Source organism: Triticum urartu, chromosome 7A (genome assembly GCF_056163025.1).
Source record: "Triticum urartu cultivar PI428250 chromosome 7A, HENAU_Tu73, whole genome shotgun sequence".
Lineage (NCBI taxonomy): Eukaryota > Viridiplantae > Streptophyta > Magnoliopsida > Poales > Poaceae > Triticum > Triticum urartu.
Window position 1 is genome coordinate 4,710,822 of NC_141879.1, and position 18,005 is coordinate 4,728,826.

The 18,005-nt window shown below is 47.7% G+C and overlaps 2 protein-coding genes, 1 long non-coding RNA gene and 1 pseudogene across 3 annotated transcripts; 3 read left to right on the plus strand and 1 right to left on the minus strand.

The window, feature by feature from the left end:
• The first annotated feature begins 1,430 nt into the window (after positions 1-1,430).
• On the plus strand, positions 1,431-10,286 carry LOC125522744 (disease resistance protein RGA5). Its single transcript, XM_087535646.1, has 3 exons — positions 1,431-1,976; positions 6,369-7,317; positions 7,747-10,286. The coding sequence occupies exons 1-3, from the start codon at positions 1,451-1,453 to the stop codon at positions 9,515-9,517; spliced, it is 3,246 nt and encodes a 1,081-aa protein (XP_087391772.1). The 5' UTR covers positions 1,431-1,450; the 3' UTR covers positions 9,518-10,286.
• LOC147956717 (F-box/kelch-repeat protein SKIP11 pseudogene) lies at positions 9,590-11,128 on the plus strand (annotated as a pseudogene).
• A 297-nt stretch (positions 11,129-11,425) lies between these two features.
• LOC147956718 (uncharacterized) lies at positions 11,426-14,352 on the minus strand. The gene is made up of 3 exons (XR_015610917.1): positions 14,168-14,352; positions 11,750-11,846; positions 11,426-11,498 (listed from the first exon to the last, which is right to left on the minus strand). It is a non-coding gene; the product is annotated as an uncharacterized LOC147956718 (long non-coding RNA).
• A 757-nt stretch (positions 14,353-15,109) lies between these two features.
• LOC147956719 (uncharacterized) lies at positions 15,110-17,559 on the plus strand. The gene is made up of 2 exons (XM_087531436.1): positions 15,110-15,794; positions 16,328-17,559. The coding sequence occupies exons 1-2, from the start codon at positions 15,110-15,112 to the stop codon at positions 17,557-17,559; spliced, it is 1,917 nt and encodes a 638-aa protein (XP_087387562.1).
• The last annotated feature ends 446 nt before the right edge of the window (positions 17,560-18,005 follow it).

An 18,005-nucleotide genomic window follows, 5' to 3' on the forward strand; every position in this document is an offset into this window, starting at 1 on the left:
AGAGTGGAATTCATTCATTTTCCTTAGTATGTAGTCCATATTGGAATCTCTAAAAGGGCTTATATTTAGGAACGGTGGGGGTATGTTTCTTTTAGCTACCATTAATAATGATGATATGTTTTCTCTAAAATGTGAGTGAGTACTTAGCTTGATAATAAACACAAGGCAGCAGGCACGGTAGTAGAGGCGCAAGCCCCCGGTGTGATGCATGTGACAATGTAAGGAGATGAACCACAAGAGGAGAGAGAGAGAGAGAGAGAGAGAGAGAGAGAGACAGAGAGAGAGAAAGAGAGAGAAAGGCACCACCTGTCCGCGTCTCCATCTACTTCCCCTATCATATAACGAGCCACACTCTTCTTCGGATGAGGCCAGCAGACATGGGCGATCCTGGCGGCAGCTTGTCGTCCCGGTTTAAAGTGCAACATGTTAATATCAACCTGATATGGATCTACCGCCTCTCTGGCCCTGGAAGCGTCCCTGATGACCTGCGGCGCGATGACCTAGTCAGATTTTTTTATAGTGATTTCATCTGAGAAAATAGCATTTTAGACGGCTTAATTTGTGGTTTCTAATACATTGTAAGATCTAGCCAAGACATCAAGCGTGCACAGCTGCACACCATCTAATTATTAATAAGAATAAAACAAATATATCACACCAAACAAGCGATAAGAAGAACGCTACAAGAATCAACAAGACCAACCACCGCGACAACACATGAACTCCGAGAGAGAGGTTCTTCAAAAGCAATGCCTAAATGAAGAGAACGACGGGGCAAAACATAAATATCACAGGATCCAAAAATTGAACACCAGATCATGGATTTCACCTCTAAGATTAATTTTGAGAAAGCTTTCCTCCAAGGTATTTGCCCGAGAGAGGGAGAGAGAGGTAGTACCGTGGCAGTCCCCTTTTTTCCTCATGTGCATGTCACGTGATGTGGTGAGAGAGAGCATACACATGAGAGCGCTCGTGCCATTTTATCCTATACGCTCCATGTGCATGTTCCTAGCGTGCGTGCGCCTGGGCCGGGACCTGTCGACGTTCACTCACAAGAGTCTCCTCGAAAGTAATAATCCAAGAACCTACGTGTATTTTAAGTTTCAGTATAATACTTGAGACGAAGTACGACTACTCTTTCAAATCCAAAGAAGATAAGACCAATGAGATTGTCGAATCGGATTCCAGTGTTTGAAACTATGTAGTGTGAGGGAGAGGCCAAGGTAATTAACTAGCGGTGTGAGCACCTAGCTATGCAATCGACAAAGACGCATAGCATACGAGGAATTAACAAGAGGCAGGCTCGACAGTAGAGGCACAGCCCGCAGTGCCATGCATGTGATGTGACCACAAGAGGAGAGAGAGACCGAGGCATCACACTTGTCCCCGTCTCAATCTGCTTCCGCACTCCTCTCGCCACAACCCTTGTAGCCACACTCTCTCTTCGGTGATGAGGCCGCCGGACATGGGTGACCCTGGCGGCAGCTCCTCGTCCCGGCCCCGGCCGCACGGCAAGGAGGAGCTGCAGCCGGAGGTGGTTCTCTACACGGCGTCAGCTTCAGCGTCGCGCCGCAGAGCGCGCACCTCCGCCGACCGCTACGCGGTGTGCGCCCTGCTGCGCGGCTACGGCCTGGCCGTGGACGTGCGCGACGTGTCCAGGAGCAAAGCCCACCGCAGCGATCTCAAGTCGTTGCTCGCGGCTCGGGGCTACGCCTTCTCCCTCCCGCAGCTCCTCGTCGGCGGCCGGCTCGTCGGCGGACCTGACGATGTCAGGAAGCTGCACCGGGCCGGCGGGCTGCGGCCTCTCCTCGACGCCGCCCCAAGGCCGTGCCGTGCGTGCCTGTGCGAAGCCCACAGGAGGGTCGGCTCCGCGGCCTGCCCAAAGTGCAGCAACAAGGTGGTGGATCATGGCATTATTGAGGATGAGGAGGAGGAGAAGGAGGAGGAGAGGGTTGTCCTTTTTTATCCAACCCAAGGTGACACTTCGCTTCTCTCCTTCCTAATTCCTATCCCTGTACTGCTAGCTCCTATACAAAAAGAAAACAAAAACCCCTCCATTATGTTAACCTAAACCCTGCTGCTGTTATTTTCTTCAGTTAGCAAAATAAACGGCCAGGATTTCTTCTGCACATGACTTTTTTGGAGCTGATGGATTTCTTCTGTTAGTTCGTTAGGTGAATAGGCGCAGCTCCTTCTTCTGCCTCTCACAGCTCGCATGTATACCAACATAGGTCTTATCTTCTCCTCTAATCTCTCTAGCTAGGATCCTAAAGACTAGGCTTATGACGCCCATGCAGGCCTCATACTAAAACAGCCTATGAGTAGTGCATTCTCATCAACGTGACCAACAGCCTATGAGTAGGTGCAGTCTCATACTAAAACAAACAAAGACTCTAAAAACAATTGCAAGTCTAGATGAGTGCTAACATTGATCTGGTCACGGGATGGCATGACGTGGTGATCACGGCAAGTGCGCACACCTAGCTCACACCAAGCGTCGGGGGATGGCATGACCGGCAGCATCAGCTTAGGCATGAAATTTCCTTGTAATGACAATAACAAAGAGGAAAGTAGAAAATTATTAAGTTTTACACTGCACAAAACCTTGTCTCTCTCCCGTTTAAAATTCTTGCCGTACCATCATCTCTCCACAGCGGTAGGCTTGGGCCATCCGCATTGTCATAGCCACCATCCCTGGGCCAAGGTTTTAGTGTGGTTTGAAAGAAAATCATTTTGGCTATGAGCCGTTCTAACTAAATAAAGTATATATATAGTTGTATAAAAAGACATGGAAATCTAAAGTATTTCAGTTACCATCTACTCCTACATACTAGTGGTAAAGAACATACGACGCCTTAGTGAAGTTGCAGGGTTGACTCTAGAATTTAACGATATTTTTTCCTGCACTTTTTTGAATTTTAAAATTATGGTTTATCAATTCATCCAAAATTCACAACAAAATATTTTGAAGTTCATGAAATTAGTCATCAATAATAAATGAAATCTAAAACATTGGTCACAACAGAGGCAACCACCTCCCATGTCGATCTCTCATCAACACAATTCTCGATGCTAATGTGTATGAATTACATCAAACGGGTGACTGCTGACATAAAAAAAATGGTGACCGGTAGTGTGTGTGATTTTGTAAGTGCATGGGCAGTTGACCATAGTGGAGTTGGGTGCGCCAATGGTATCATGGCTATTTTTTGAGGCATACCACTAGCCACACTCACCATAACTTTGTGTCTAATTATATATGTTGCACCAATATCCATCGAAAAAACAGGAGCTTGCGTTGGCGACACCACCAGGCCACCAACGCTATGGCTCCTTCCATGTATCTCCTCCTCTCATCATTGTCGATGCGCTAGGCATAACCTCCATGTTGGGTGGCGGCGGGGCTTGCCTCTGACGAGGGGCGTGGAAAGCCCTAGCTTCGTGGTGGTCGGGAAAGGCAGAGATGAAGTGGGCAGTGTCCCTCGGTGGGCTTCTGCCTATCGCACCGTAGCAACAAATGGTAGCTCACATTACTCCATTGTCTTCCATTCGTGTAGCAGAAACATCAGCCAACGTTTTTGTGCTGGCATCCGGGCTACTTCTACCATCTTTTCCCGTGGTAGTGTGTGTGGACACATGGCAACATGGTGTCGGCTTTGGTAGGCGATGTCTGACGCATCTGCGACATCCATCAACAACGATTGTCAGTGGAGCTATGCAGTTGACGGTTTCATGTCAATCTGGCAGGTGGAGCATATGCAGATCGGCTAGGGCTTCATGTTCTTTTTAGAAAAGGAGGATGACCCCCGAGATGCATGCTGCCACTTTATTGATTATTCTCGAGGACCTTACAAAGTATTACAACAATATGCCCAAATCCACCATCTTGGCTACATATGCCACTACTCCTATCCATATGATGAAGGGGTGCTAGCTGGGCCAAATACCCAGACCACTCACCTAAGCCTATCATCAAAAGCCAGAAGCCCCAGCCGAGCCACATACCGAGTCTAGGGCTTAAACTGGTCTGACGCACTCACAAGTGTCGCCGCCGCCATCCTCCACAGGTCCGTCTTCAGAGCAGATATTGAGGCTTCTACCTTGTCAGGTCACTCTGTCATCGGCGCCACCATGACGTCAGACAACTACCTCCTCCTGCGCGAGTCCATCACCGCGCATCGGGTGCCGAGTCTCCACTGCGCCACGCCGCCGAGATCCGCCGTCATCAATGTGAAGGATGAAGCACCGCTCCACCAAAAAAGCCGCCCACTGGTCCCTTGATCCCGTGTACGCCTCCAAGAATGACACCCCCAAGGAGGAAACGACACCAACGCGCCGCCGTCATCCGATCTACTGATCTAGAGTTTCCCCCGGAGGTAGCAGATAGAGGTCTGGAACTTCTCCGCGACGATGCCTTCAAGAAGGTAATGACACAAAAGAGTGCCGCCAACGCCGGTCTTGGCATCAAGCCGAGAACAAGGTTTTCACCTGGATCCGCTCGAAGAACCTCCATCAAGCATCGTGTGCACGGGTCGCCGCCGATCTGAACCGCCGCACATCGAGCAAGCCGCACCGGGTAGATCAGATTTGTCCGAAGGGCAAACCACGCATGGCGCCGACCCAACCACTAGGCCCTCCATGCCGCCACCGCCGATCCGAGGTCAGATGGTCCGTCGCTGCAGACCCAGCCGCCGCCACCGAACGCAGCCAAGCCGCTGCCCGACGCAGGGCCGGCCACCACACCCGCCACCACCACCGCCCTAGGACGAGGCCGCCGCCGGTCAAGGCAGGCCCGCCACACCACGAAGGCCAGATCGGCCGTGCCACCATATGCCGCGGGGCTCCGCACCTCCCCCATGGCGCGGGAGAGAGGGAAGGCCCCCGCCACCGCCGTCAGCCCCCGGGCTATAGGCCGGCGGCGTCCTTCGGCGGCGGCGGAGGGAGGGATGGAAGGACGGGGAGCCCCCGGCGGCTAGGGCTTCATGTATACAAGTGTGCCGCCTGTGTCGCATGTCCTATAGATAGCAGTCCCAACCTCCAGGTGGAGTGGTGAATGGCGCCATTGGCCCCCGCATCAGCTAGGCTAGATTGATAAATATGGTAGGAAACACCCAGATGGTGATGAGGCAGTGGCTAGAAGGGACGAGGAGGCAGCCCTGAACGTGCTTCCAACATTTTCTCCTACATTTTTTTCCTCTTTATGTAGGCCAATTTTATAAGCTTCAATACTTAAATTTGCTTGCCATCACTGAATAATCAATCATATATGGCTGTGCACATCAACAGGTCTAGAGGGCAGGGGTTGATCTACATTAAAAAATTAACAAACCAATAATTAACAAAATGCCTAGGATACGACCCAACCAGCTGCGCGCCACCCACCTTCCACGTGTACAAATCACTTGGGTAGAACATTTAGTAGATTTGTGGTGGTGGGTTGTGTTTTAAATACTCCATCCATTCATAAATATAAAATGTTATTGATATTTTTAATATAGACTACATACGGACTGAAATAAGCCAACAAACACACTAAATCGTGTCTATGTATATCCGTTTTAGAAAATAGAGGGAGTAGATATGCATAGCCGCCTTAAGAAGGTGGTGGCATAGGAAGAAGAAAGTACAATAGTAAACATATAAAATGGAGTATTTAAAACTAGTGCAAGCATAGGTTAGCAAAACCATAATAACACTAGATGAGAGTTGACTGGACATCACAATGACATAGCAATGTGCGCAAGCTAATTAGGTAATCCCAAATTTGCTGCCCTTATATTACAGAGTAATTGTTGTTTCCGAAAAGGGGAGTGCTCCGGCCTCTGCATCAGAAGATGCACACAACCAATTTTGTTCAAGTCATCGAGTACCAAACAAAACTAAAAATAAAAAGAAAGCACGACCACAACTGGTCAGACACAAGATTACATACATCATCCACATGTTCTACAAGTGGATCGTCAGCCAAACTGGTTGAATAAACAAGGTTGAGTTTCTGTCTTTTGTGAACTTTCTCTTTGCCTGTGTGTTTTGGTGTGTGTGCGTTAGTATTGGTTGTGGGCGTCCTAGCCATGCAGACAACGGGTGTGTGCTCATTGTGCTTGTATCTTCGATGCTTCATTTTGAGTCAATAAAGTCCACTCTTTATCAAAAAATTATCTATAAGCAATTTTTACTCCGCAATTTAAATGTGTTGGTGGATATGATGAGTGAAGTATAAAGTACAAAATCGATATAATTTAGCTTTTCTGAATGTCAGATATGTGAATAGAAATAGATGTGAATGTGACATGCACTGGTAGTTATGTATTACATGCAACATTAGTTGTGTAAATTAAATCGTTCTTTTGTCGTATGTTTTTTTCCAGATGTTTCAACAGGAGGTAGAGGCAGAGAGATAGATGCCAGTATCAGTATTTCTCTGGGTGTCATGAGACCCCTTCTTAAGAAGCTTGACATGATGCTTGGTCCTCATGGATGCAAGCTAACCAAGCGGGTCAATGATAGGTCACAGCTCCTCAGAGATGACCTTGAAGAAATAGGCGCATGCCTTGAAGATCTATTAGAGGTGGAGGACCCTCCCCTGGCGGCCAGGTGTTGGATGAAAGAGGCATGGGAGTTATCTTATGACATCCACGATTGTATTGACAACTTTGTGTCCCCTGAGTCTCTTGGCTACAAATCTGACCACAAGATGACTCATGTTAAGATGCCCAAGAGGCTCAAGTGGCAGAAACAGATTGAATGTGCAGCTCCTGATGTGTCAGGACATGTTATCTCCAAAATCATTCGTGTTGATGTCATTCGTGCTCCCAGGAAGCTCAAGTGGTACCAGCAGATGGTTGAAAAGGTATCAGAATTCACGATCTATGCCCGGGAGGCAATCCGACGGTACGAGAGGTACCAGCTCCATTGTTGTAGCACCTCGGCGGCACGTAGATTTTCAGCCATTGGGCCTATAATGCCAATGCCTCAACTGCCTTGTGAGAAAACTTGTTCCGGCCTGGTAATTGATGGTCGGATGAGCGAGTTTATCAACTCTCTGTCTAACGACGCAGATCAGCAGCTCAAGGCGGTGTCTATTCATGGATCTGGATGTCTTGGTAAAACAATGCTTGCCAAAGTGTTGTACAATAAAATTCGGAGAAAATTCCAGTGCTGGGCTTTCGTCCGGGTGTCCAAAAAGCCTGATATGAAGAGGCTTTTCCGCGACATGCTATCACAATTCCAGCGGAAGCAGCCCCAAGTAAGGCAAGACGCTTCTGATGAACTTCGTGTTACTGCTGAAAATATCAGGAATTATCTACATGACAAGAGGTACTTATTTTCCACATTCAAATCACATGTACTAGTTGTATTGCATACTATGTACTTATTTTCCACATGATCCAGAATCGCATGTACTACATTAAATCCCTACAGGTTGCTCTTATATTTTTTGACAAAAAAGGCATGATGATATATAGTCAATTTCTGAAAAAAATGTTTATCGGACATGCTTTTCAGTGAGCTAGAAAAGCTCAATAGTAAGCTTTACAGTGAGCTAGAAAATCTTCAGTACATGCCTGTGTCGAGTCAACGGACATTAGTATTACTCTTCAAGACAGCACTAACTTGATACTGACAATAACATTTAACTTCAGGTTAATATCATCAAGTCCTGGACATGTATGGACTCAAAGTTCATTCTTTTGTTACTGTTAGCCTGACACATAAATGTGACATGCGTGCATTCTTGACATGCAGGTACCTAATAGTTGTTGATGATTTATGGGATACATCAGCATGGGATGTTATTAATCAGGTTTTTCCCAAGGGTAGTCAAGGCAGCAGAGTAATAACAACTACACGGATTGAAGATGTTGCATTAGCGTGTGGCTGTGATCACCCAGAACAAGTTTTTGAGATGAAACCTTTGGATGATGATCACTCAAGGAAGCTATTTTTTGGCAGGCTTTTTGGTTCTGAAAGTGACTGCCCTGAAGAATTCAAACAAGTTTCAAGCCAAATTGTAGAAATGTGTGGTGATTTGCCGCTAGCCACCATCAGCATAGCAAGTCTGCTAGCAAACCAGCCTTCTGTATCAGTGGATTTATTGACGCACATACAAGATTCGTTAGTGTCTTGTTTGTCATCAAACTCAACTTCAGAAAGAACGAGACAAGTACTGAACCTCAGCTACAACAACCTTCCTCATTACCTCAAGACATGCTTGCTGCAACTTGGCATGTATCCAGAGGGCTCCATAATCTTCAAACATGACCTGGTGAAGCAATGGGTGGCTGAAAGTTTTATTTCTACTAGTGAAGGGCAAGACACAGAGGAAGTTGCAGGGATGTATTTCGATGAGCTTGTTGATAGAAGATTCATCCAGCCCATGTATATGAACTTCAACAATGAGGTGGTGTCCTGCACAGTGCATGACTTGGTACATGATTTTATTGCACACAAGTCTGCAGAAGAGAATTTCGTTGTGGTAGTAGATCACAATCGGAAGATTTTGGCACTTTCTCATAAGGTCCATCGACTCTCTCTTCAACTTGGTGATGCAAAATATGCCAAGATTCCAGCAAACATCAGAAAGTCACAAGTGTGGTCACTTGGATTTTTTGGATTAGCAGAGTGTATGCCTTGTGTTGGAGAGTTCAAGCTTGTTCGTGTTCTGAACCTTCAACTATCAGGCCATCATAATGGCGACCAAGACCTGGCCATAGACCTCACTGGGATTTCAGAACTGTTCCATTTGATATATCTGAAGATTGCTTGTGATGTCTGCATAAAACTGCCTAGCCGTATGAGAGGGCTTCAATGTCTGGAAACACTGGATGTCAAGGATACAACAAGAGGTACTCATGTTCCATGGGATATTATATATCTCCCACACTTGTTGCACCTCAGTCTTCCAGCTCACTCAAATCTGCTGGATTGGTCCGTCAATCCACCTAGGAGCCTTGGCATGTTGAGCCACCTGCATGATATTTATATTTCTACGCCGCCTTCTTCCGATTCCTACCATCTGGAGAGAAGCATGGAAGCTCTGAATTCTTTATTATCTGAACATGGCAGCCTGAAAACTATACAAGTGGTGGCTCACAGATCCTCGGTTAGGTGTGGTGACGCTTCAAAAGCAAGAGTTGGCTGGTATTTCGTCAAACCTCCCCACCATCTCCAGAGACTTGAGCTCTCACCGCACAAAATCGTCATATTTTCTCATCTGGATGTGTGGATGGAACAACTTGGCAACCTATGCATTCTGAAGATTGCAGTGGATGGATTGTCGATAGATAATTTTGATATTCTTAGAGGGTTGCCTGCCCTTACTGCTCTAACGTTGTATGTCGCGAAGTCGCCTAATATTAAGATAATCTTTGGCACGGCTGCTGGATTCACAGCTCTCAAGTACCTGAAGCTGAGGTTCATGACTGGAATAGCTTGGCTAAAATTTGAGGAGGATGCAATGCCTAATCTCTGGAAGCTCAGGCTCGGTTTCGACGTCATCCCCCAATTGGACCAATGACTTGATCTTTATTCAGTAGGAGACCAGTTGAAACAATATCGACATGGTACTGCATTAATCAGCATTGAGCATATGACAAGCCTTAGAGAGGTCTCTGCAAAATTTGGGGGTGCAGCTGCTGATCTGAAGTATGTGTCGAGGATGGGTGTAGTTAGCAATCATCCGAGCAATCCTATAATCGACGTGCAACTAGTAGATTCTGGTTCCCGTGGTGCTCAAAGGTAGTGCCTGCCAGTCCAAGCTAAATGATTATTGTTGCTGTTGTAACTCTTCAGTTATTCAATTAAACCTGATTTGACTATTCATGGTCTAAATGGTCAGTGGCGTAGCGAGGGGGTGGCCAGGGTGGTCCATGGACCACCCTGGAATTTTCCCATAGCTTGTATATAATGTAGTAAAAAATATTTCTGTGAGAATAAATAAACTTACCAGTGCAAAAAAAAGAAATAAATAAACTTACGTAAATATTTTTATTAATGGACCGCCCTGACTTATCGGGCTGGTTACGCCACTGTAAATGGTTGTTGTAATCTGCAGGATATCATCGAGGTCAACAGAGTCCTCTTCGTGCCTGCATCCTCCTGGTATGTTATTCAGTCAACACGAGTTGTAATAGTAATAGAGACGTTTCGTCATCAGGAGATAAATTATTACTCATAAAAATTAGTAAGACGATGGATGAACTGTTGACTTTTGTCAGGTCCAGATAGTGGAGAGCAGCAGGTTGTGGTCTCGTGGAGCAATACCATTGATGTGATAGGTCGGGAACTCTTCATCTATTGCCTCCACCGCCTCTCCAGGTGGGAATATGGCGCCATCGCCTCCCTCAACCGTGACTTCAATTCAGTGGTTCGCAATGGGGACATCTACCGTCTGCGTCGGAAGAATGGGGTCGCAGAACACTGGCTCTACCTCTCCAGCAGTAATAATCGTCTGGAGTGGGACGCTTATGAACCGTCCACTGGGCGCTGGATCCAAGTGGCCAAGATGCCACCGCTTGAAATCTTCTTCTGGGAGTCGCTGGCTGTAGGAACCGAGCTGCTGCTGTTTGGGGACCGCGGAAGGGTTGCCTTGAGATATAGCATCCTTACCAATTCATGGACATGGCTGGCTGATGCTGATGCGATGAACACCCCGCGGTGCTTGTTTGGGTCAGCAAGTGTCGGGGAGAAGGCGTATGTCGCGGGAGGCCGTGATTCTTCTTTTCAGACATTGAGCTCCGCAGAGATGTATGACTCGGAGGCACATACTTGGACACCCATTCCCAGTATGAATAGGGCCAGGTACGGATGCTGTGGCGCGTTCATGGACGGCAAGTTCTATGTGATCGGTGGTGTTACCGAAAAAGGCTTCCGCCCCGCTTTATAGATAAAGCCAAGCACCACGACAAGGTTCAACAACACACACACGCACACAAAGGTCTAGCACCACAAGAAGTAGCAGTAGCCACAAGCTCTTGACATGCGGTGAGGAGTATGACCTGAACCAGAAGTCATGGAGGGTCATCGACAACATAACTCATGGGCTCAACGGCAGACTCCAGGGAGGTCCTCCGCTCCTTGCAGTTGTCAACAATGAACTCTATGGCACTGATTACAGTGAGAATAATGAATTGAAGCAGTATGATAAGCTGGACAACAAGTGGATCACTCTTGGAAAATTGCCTGTACTGTCTAAGGACAATGGCTGGGACATGGGTTTCCAAGCGTGTGGTGACCGCCTGATTGTTATTGGGCCTCCAATCAATCCTACTGATGAAAAAGTGGTTGAGCTTCATTCATGGACCCCGTATGGGCAACCGCCTGTGTGGAATTTGGTTGCCACATGGCCATTCATGGGCCGATTCATGAAATGTGCGGTGATGGGTTGCTGAGCAGTCAGTCCACAGAAAAAATGCTGAATGCAGTGGGGGTTTCAGACCTTAGTTTGTACTGAGCGGCAGCAGTCTCTCTTATGCAACCCTTGAATCCTTATTTGGCTCCTGCAACAAAGGCATGTCTTTTCTGTTATCAACAAGGTGCATACCTCCTGTTCACCCGTAGCCTTTTTTTCTAACCAGTTTCCTCCATGATATGCTTTTATTCCGCTGTGTAGTTATCAGAATCTGAATGGTAATGATATGCTGTTTTGCTGGTTGTGAATATTTGCTGTTTATAATGTGCTGCCTTCAATAAATTATTTTAATTTTAGTTGCGAACTTGTTCTGGTCAATTTGCGAGTTGTTTGACTGACCTTGTGTTTCTGTTCATATATCCATGCAGTGGCTGCAGGAACGTCTCACTGGGCGCTTCATTCTCAAGTCTGCTGAAATGTCCGGTGAGCACTGATGCTACAAAAAGAGAAGACATGTATGAGTTTGGAGAAAGTGACAATTTGGTTTTTTCAGTTGTTAGCTAGCTGTGACTTATTGTTTCAATTTGGATTCCAGAAATGTTACTGTCACTTACTATGACCCAACTTTATCTGTACCTTAGCATGCTACTATCAGTTATTTTTGAACATCAAATTCAGTCTGTATCTTGAGTTGTTTCCTGTTCAAAATTTCCCAAACTCTGAATAAATAAAACTATTTGGAAAAAAGCACATGAGTATCATTTTGTATTCACTCAGATGAATATGACCGAATATCTTCTCGAAACGGTTGCGTGGATTTCATCTTACACGGACAGTTGCAGTGTGTAGTCCGGAGTCCTGACCACAAATCGGTGGTGAAACTAGTATCCCAACTACTGGAAATAGTTCAAATTTCCTCCTATGTACGGATACCCTGTAGCTAAGAGATATGGGCGATGGAGAATCTGGCAATTTCGCAGATGCCGATATCGCTACTGCTTTTGATCAGGCTCTCCGGTCCAGTAAGACAGCAATAAGTAAGGACCTTCTCAGGATTGAATGGCCCAGATTCATGATCCCCTATTTTTGCTGTTTCCTTAGTATTGTTTGACTTCTACAAAGATCTCAGACAAGATCTGCCTCTGCCTATATCCATAGGCCTTTCTGTTCAGTCTCCGTTGCCAAGCTTCAGGATAACTATGTATAGTGCCATTGTCTATTTTGTGGTCTGTACTCAGTTAACATCTCTGTATGTTCCCAAGTGGACCTGACGCCTGAAACCTTAAGCTACAGGAAAGTATTCAGAGTTGAGAAAACAGAGCAAAAGCAGAGGAAAGCGCTACAGCTCAAGAGACAGACATAATTAGCAGCATTGTCATCAAGGGATCTCCGGCAGGTAAGCTTCGCAACTCAACTAATGATGATGATCATGAGACAGAAGATATAGATAACACTGATGGTGCAACTGATTTTGCATGTGAAAATGGTATAAGCACTACCATGCCAAGTTTTAAAAAGAGGATGGAAGAAGTGGCAGTTTAAGAAAATCAGCGGATGGAAGATGGCTCGCAGGTAATTTACACAAACCAATTGTCTTAAATTCTTCTAGTGCCCTCCTATTAGTGTGGATATTAAATCTGAGGTAAAGTTGGGAGAGTTAAATAAATCTATTCAAGTGACAAGTGATAGGGAAGCTGAATATTTGTGGAGTGTGGTTAAGCTGCACACTGAATATTCCGATAGGTCCTATTTCTTTCAATGACGTATGTAGTTGAGCTGTAAAGTGAAGCATGTTTAAGTAGGTCTAACTATGTTTCCCCTGGTGTAAGCAGACCCAAATCTATGTGTTTTTTGTGCTTCAGAAACAGTAGGCCACTAATTCCTTTTGCACGCTGTTTCTAAATATGTGTGGAGTGTGACTAAGAACATTCAGGTTGTTTTCTGCTTCTTTCAATGATTTGTCGATTTGGATTTCTGAAGTTTGCTGGAGAATGTTAGAAATTTGAGGGTTCTTGGAGTAGTTGCTCTAGTTTGGACTATCAGGAACCTGTGTTATCAGTTTCTAATGATGAATCGGACTGTGTCTCCTGAAGATAGGATATGGAATATCTCCTCAAGACCATGAAGTTATAGAATGTGGACTGGGTGTGCCAGACTGACCGCTATGGCTATGGACTCCGTCTCCTGAATATGATGAAGTTCTACCAACAAGTTTGTCCTCCCTTTACTTTTGCTTCTAGTAAATGAGATTGTTTTCATATGTTCCAATTTGGTGGGCTTTTCTGCCATAACAAGGCTAAGACTCACCATGTAAGAGTGTATGTTGTCATATGCATACTGTATTTGGTCCCGGACGACTTTGACCTGTCTGAATTTCATAGGACTTTACCATGATCCTTCATTCAGTTACAGTTACAGGATCATCTATTTGTATGTTGTTGACAATATTATATGTACCTACATTTTCCAGAGTTTATTTAATTTTTGGTTTCCGAATGGACAAAGCAATCAATGTTGTCAATCATCTATCCATAATGGATCCTGTATAAAAGCTACTGTAATATGGATCATGTCTGAACTAAGAATTGTGCGCCAAGTGCTCTGCTCCAGCGACTCCATCTTGCTCCTGAGCAGAGCAGAGGACGGAGGGAGACGCTGCCAATGGCTGATGCAATCCTTTTGTTGGAGAAAGAAATACTCCGCACTAGACAATATTGCGACCAAAAAAAAAAAAAACTAAGACCAGCCCCGCCTGAATCTCGATAGCAGCAGGAATCCAGAACCCTAGCTTCTTCTAGCTACAGATCCAACACTTACAGATGAAGCGGCCGCGATGGTGTCCAACTCCCGCTCTGGGAAGGTACGGCGCTGCCGCCTCCGGCTCCGGGAGACCTCCTCCGCACCACCGGCCGCCGGCAGAAACATCGGCTCGCCGCCTCTCCGGCCGGCATCTTTCTCATACAACTCTGCTCCGGAGAGGCGCCCGCGGCCCAGCGCTATGAGTGTTCGCGCGAATCTTGGCGCAGATCGGACGGCTACGGAAAGTCGGCTGCGATTTACAGCAAGTCTTTTTATTTCAGGTGACTGACTCTGCTCTAGTAAAATCCATTCTTTTTTTAGCAGTAAAATCCATTCTTTGTAGACAGCTTACCGCATTGGCCATGTTTGATTGAGGGGTTGTCATGAACCTCCATCACAATACCTTTTTTGTTCGCCGAAGAGACGGCACAACTCAAAACATTTCACCCAGTTATCACAAGGGAGCTTGATACCTTCTTCACGGCACTTTTTTTTGCGGGTTCTTCACGGCACTTTAGAAATGGAAAAAATGTTTATTACATCAAGTAAAAATGCAAAAGGCCCCACGCATATGTATGAACTCATTCATTATCATACTTACAGAAAGAAAGGTGCCTACGGTGACTTCAAAATTTCAAGATGATATACTGGCTCAGTCTTTTGGAGGTGCTCATAAAGGTAGGATGTGCGTGTGTGCATTCATAGGAATGAGTGTATGCGCGTGTATATGAGTGCTTGTATCTGTACTGATGTTCAAAAAAAAGGGGGGTTTAACATAATCGAAAAAGGCTTTCGCCCCGCTTTATATATAAAGCACCAAACCACAAGCATCCAGTACAACGACACGCCACGCCACCGCAACACACGCACACACCCAAGACATGATACATAGGCGCTGAGCGCAGCAACACCACTCCTAGCACTACCGCCCCGAAGAAATGAAGCTACATATGACGAACCATGTGCTCCAAGGCGGCACCTTCAGGAAGGATACGACGCCGGAGCGCCGCCACCGCCCGATCCAAGGATCAGAGTTTCCCCAGGAGCCGCATGACGGGCAATGAGAGCCGCGACGACGCCTTCAAGAAGGGAGCGATCTTCGCCGCCGCCGGTCCGTCCGAAGATAGAGCAGGTTTTCACCTCGGCCAACAATCACCGCCACCGAACGCCACACCCCGGCAACCACGCCGACCACACGACCATGATGACCGGGCAGCACCAAGGCATTGGCTTTGTCCAAGAGCACCGCGCAACCACCACCACCACCAGGGCCGCCGCCCCAGCATCCAAGACCTCGACACCACCTCGCCCGTGACCCGCCGCACCCCAACGAAAGAGACGAGCGGAAAGGTCCCACCTTTCGCGCCCCTGGGCGACCCCCAGCGTCGAGACCCAATAGGTCGGCCAGAACTGGCACCCACCGACCCATCCTGCTGCCCCAAGCGCGAGATGAGCTCGGTCCTGCAGCGACGAGAGGGCGACGAGGTCAGTCCTGCTGCATCGTGCGCGAGACGAGCTCGGTCCAGCTGCATCGTGCGCGAGACGAGCTCTGTCCTGCGTGAATCACGACGAAAATGTGTGCTAACTCCTATGCATATCTGCCCATTGTTCCTGTCTGGATTCACCGTGCAACAACCGTGCTGTGGTAACAAGGGCAAGGGGCAGACCATCACACCTCTTTATGACTTCTAAACTCAGCTTGGTATCACCGACTGTTGGTGGAGACACCAATGAGGCTTCCTCACAGAACAGTTGTCTTGAATGATCGTCGTCAAGAGTTCTCATTATATACACATGACCATCACGACTGCTGCTTTTGATTGCTATGGTCTGCCTGGCCGTTGTTATTATATTATATATTCGGTTTGTATATTTGGTAGTTCAAGTTGTAATCTATCTCTACTATCCTTGGCTTCCAAGTTTTGTATCTTATATAAACAGCCCTTCGAGACCTTAATACATATTCAGAATTCAATAATCTTCATGGTATCCGTCGCCTAGGTTATCTCCTCCACATGGCCTCTCCGCCGGCCCCTCCACCTCTCTCGGCGCGGCCTCTCTTTACCGCGGCTGAGTTCAATGCTGCCAGATCGCCATCCGTCTCTTCTTCCTCCTCCAACCCTAGTTCTCTTACCCATTACCAATACGCCCTTCTGCCACCATAAATCTCTCTAGCAGATACAATTGCCGATGTTGCGCCGTTCATACCCATCTCGCTTGATCTCGCTGCCCACAATTACTACCACTGGCGCCATCTCTTCCACATCCACCTTGGTCGCTGCGGTCTATGCCACCATATACATCCATCCTCTGTCCCGCAGCCTGCCAATCCTCGTTGGGTGAAGGATAATCTCACGATCATCCAATGGATTTATACTCGGATCTCAACCGAGCTCTTCAATCTTGTCTCCAACGACGACGCCACCGTAGCCGAGCTTTGGGCCTTTCTTCAACAGTTGTTTCAAGACAACTCCAACGCCCGCATCAACGCTCTCCACACCGAGCTCCGCACCATCACCCAAGGAGACTCCCGGGTCACCGTCTTCTGCCAGCGGATCAAGTCGATCGGTGATGAACTCCGGCAACTTGGTGATCACGTCGACGACCGCGTTCTCATAAACGCTCTTCTCGTCGGCCTTGGTGAGCAGTTCGAGAAACAGGTGGCCTTCATCCCCATGTTGCGGCCCTACCCTTCCTTCGGCGAGGTCCGCTCTCTCCTTCAGCTCGAGGCTCAGAACCAAGCTCGCAAGGCCACTCGCCCGCAAGTGTTTCACGCCACCACCAAGTCTTCGGCGCCAGCTCCATCCACTCCGTCGCCGGCACCTGCCCAGCCGCCTCCAGGCTGGCGCCCAAGCCCTAACTACCGCAGGAAGAATCCCGTCTATCGGCCACCCCAGCCTCGCTCCGCCAGCTCTTCAGCGTCATCATCATCATCGTCTACACCGGCATCTAGTCCACCGGCATGGCACCTGCAGCAAGATCCCTGGACCGGGCTGGTTCAGGCATGGCCCATGCCTTGGTCTGCTCCATCTCCTTACGGCGCTCCTCCAGCATACACGGGAGCCTGGAGCCCGGGCCATTGTCCTGCCACTGGCTCTCCTGGTCTCCTCGGACCCCGACCGCCGGCTCACGTCTACACCGCCACCACTACACCGACCCCGCTCGGCGCCCCCGTGTTACCGCCCGGCTACGCCCTGGTTCCCTATGCGCCCGGTGCTCCTTCGGCCCTGTCACCGTACGCATACAGTCAGCATGCACCAATGAACGTGCCTGCCCCCTCTCCTTCGACAACATCGCCAAGTTGGGATCAGGCTGCTTTCATCGCCGCCATGAACAATTTCACCCTCAACAACGAAGGTACGGATTGGATTTTCGTTCTGGTGCATCCACGCATATGTCTTCAAATATGAATTTTTTGTCAGCTTGTTTTGTTGGGGAACGTAGTAATTTCAAAAAATTTCCTACGCACACGCAAGATCATGGTGATGCATAGCATCGAGAGGGGAGAGTGTTGTCTACGTAGCCTCGTAAACCGAAGCGGAAGCGTTGACGCAACGTACAGGAAGTAGTCGTACGTCTTCCCGGTTCAACCGATCCAAGCACCGTTACTCCGGCACCTCCGAGTTCTTGGCACACGTTCAGCTCGATGACGCTCCCCGGGCTCCGATCCAGCAAAGCTTCGGGGAGGAGTTCCGTCAGCACGACGGCGTGGTGACGATCTTGATGTTCTACCGTTGTAGGGCTTCGCCTAAGCACCGCTACAATATGACCGAGGTGAAATATGGTGGAGGGGGGCACCGCACACGGCTAAGGAACGATCACGAAGATCAACTTGTGTGTTCTAGGGTGCCCCCTG

Coding starts and splice junctions, on each gene's coding strand:
- LOC125522744 (XM_087535646.1), top strand. CDS start 1,451: ATGAGGCCGCCGGACATGGGTGACCCTGGCGGCAGCTCCTCGTCCCGG. Junction 1,977..6,368: donor CCTTTTTTATCCAACCCAAG/GTGACACTTCGC, acceptor GTTTTTTTCCAG/ATGTTTCAACAGGAGGTAGA. Junction 7,318..7,746: donor AATTATCTACATGACAAGAG/GTACTTATTTTC, acceptor CTTGACATGCAG/GTACCTAATAGTTGTTGATG.
- LOC147956719 (XM_087531436.1), top strand. CDS start 15,110: ATGTGCTCCAAGGCGGCACCTTCAGGAAGGATACGACGCCGGAGCGCC. Junction 15,795..16,327: donor CGTGCAACAACCGTGCTGTG/GTAACAAGGGCA, acceptor TCTCTCTAGCAG/ATACAATTGCCGATGTTGCG.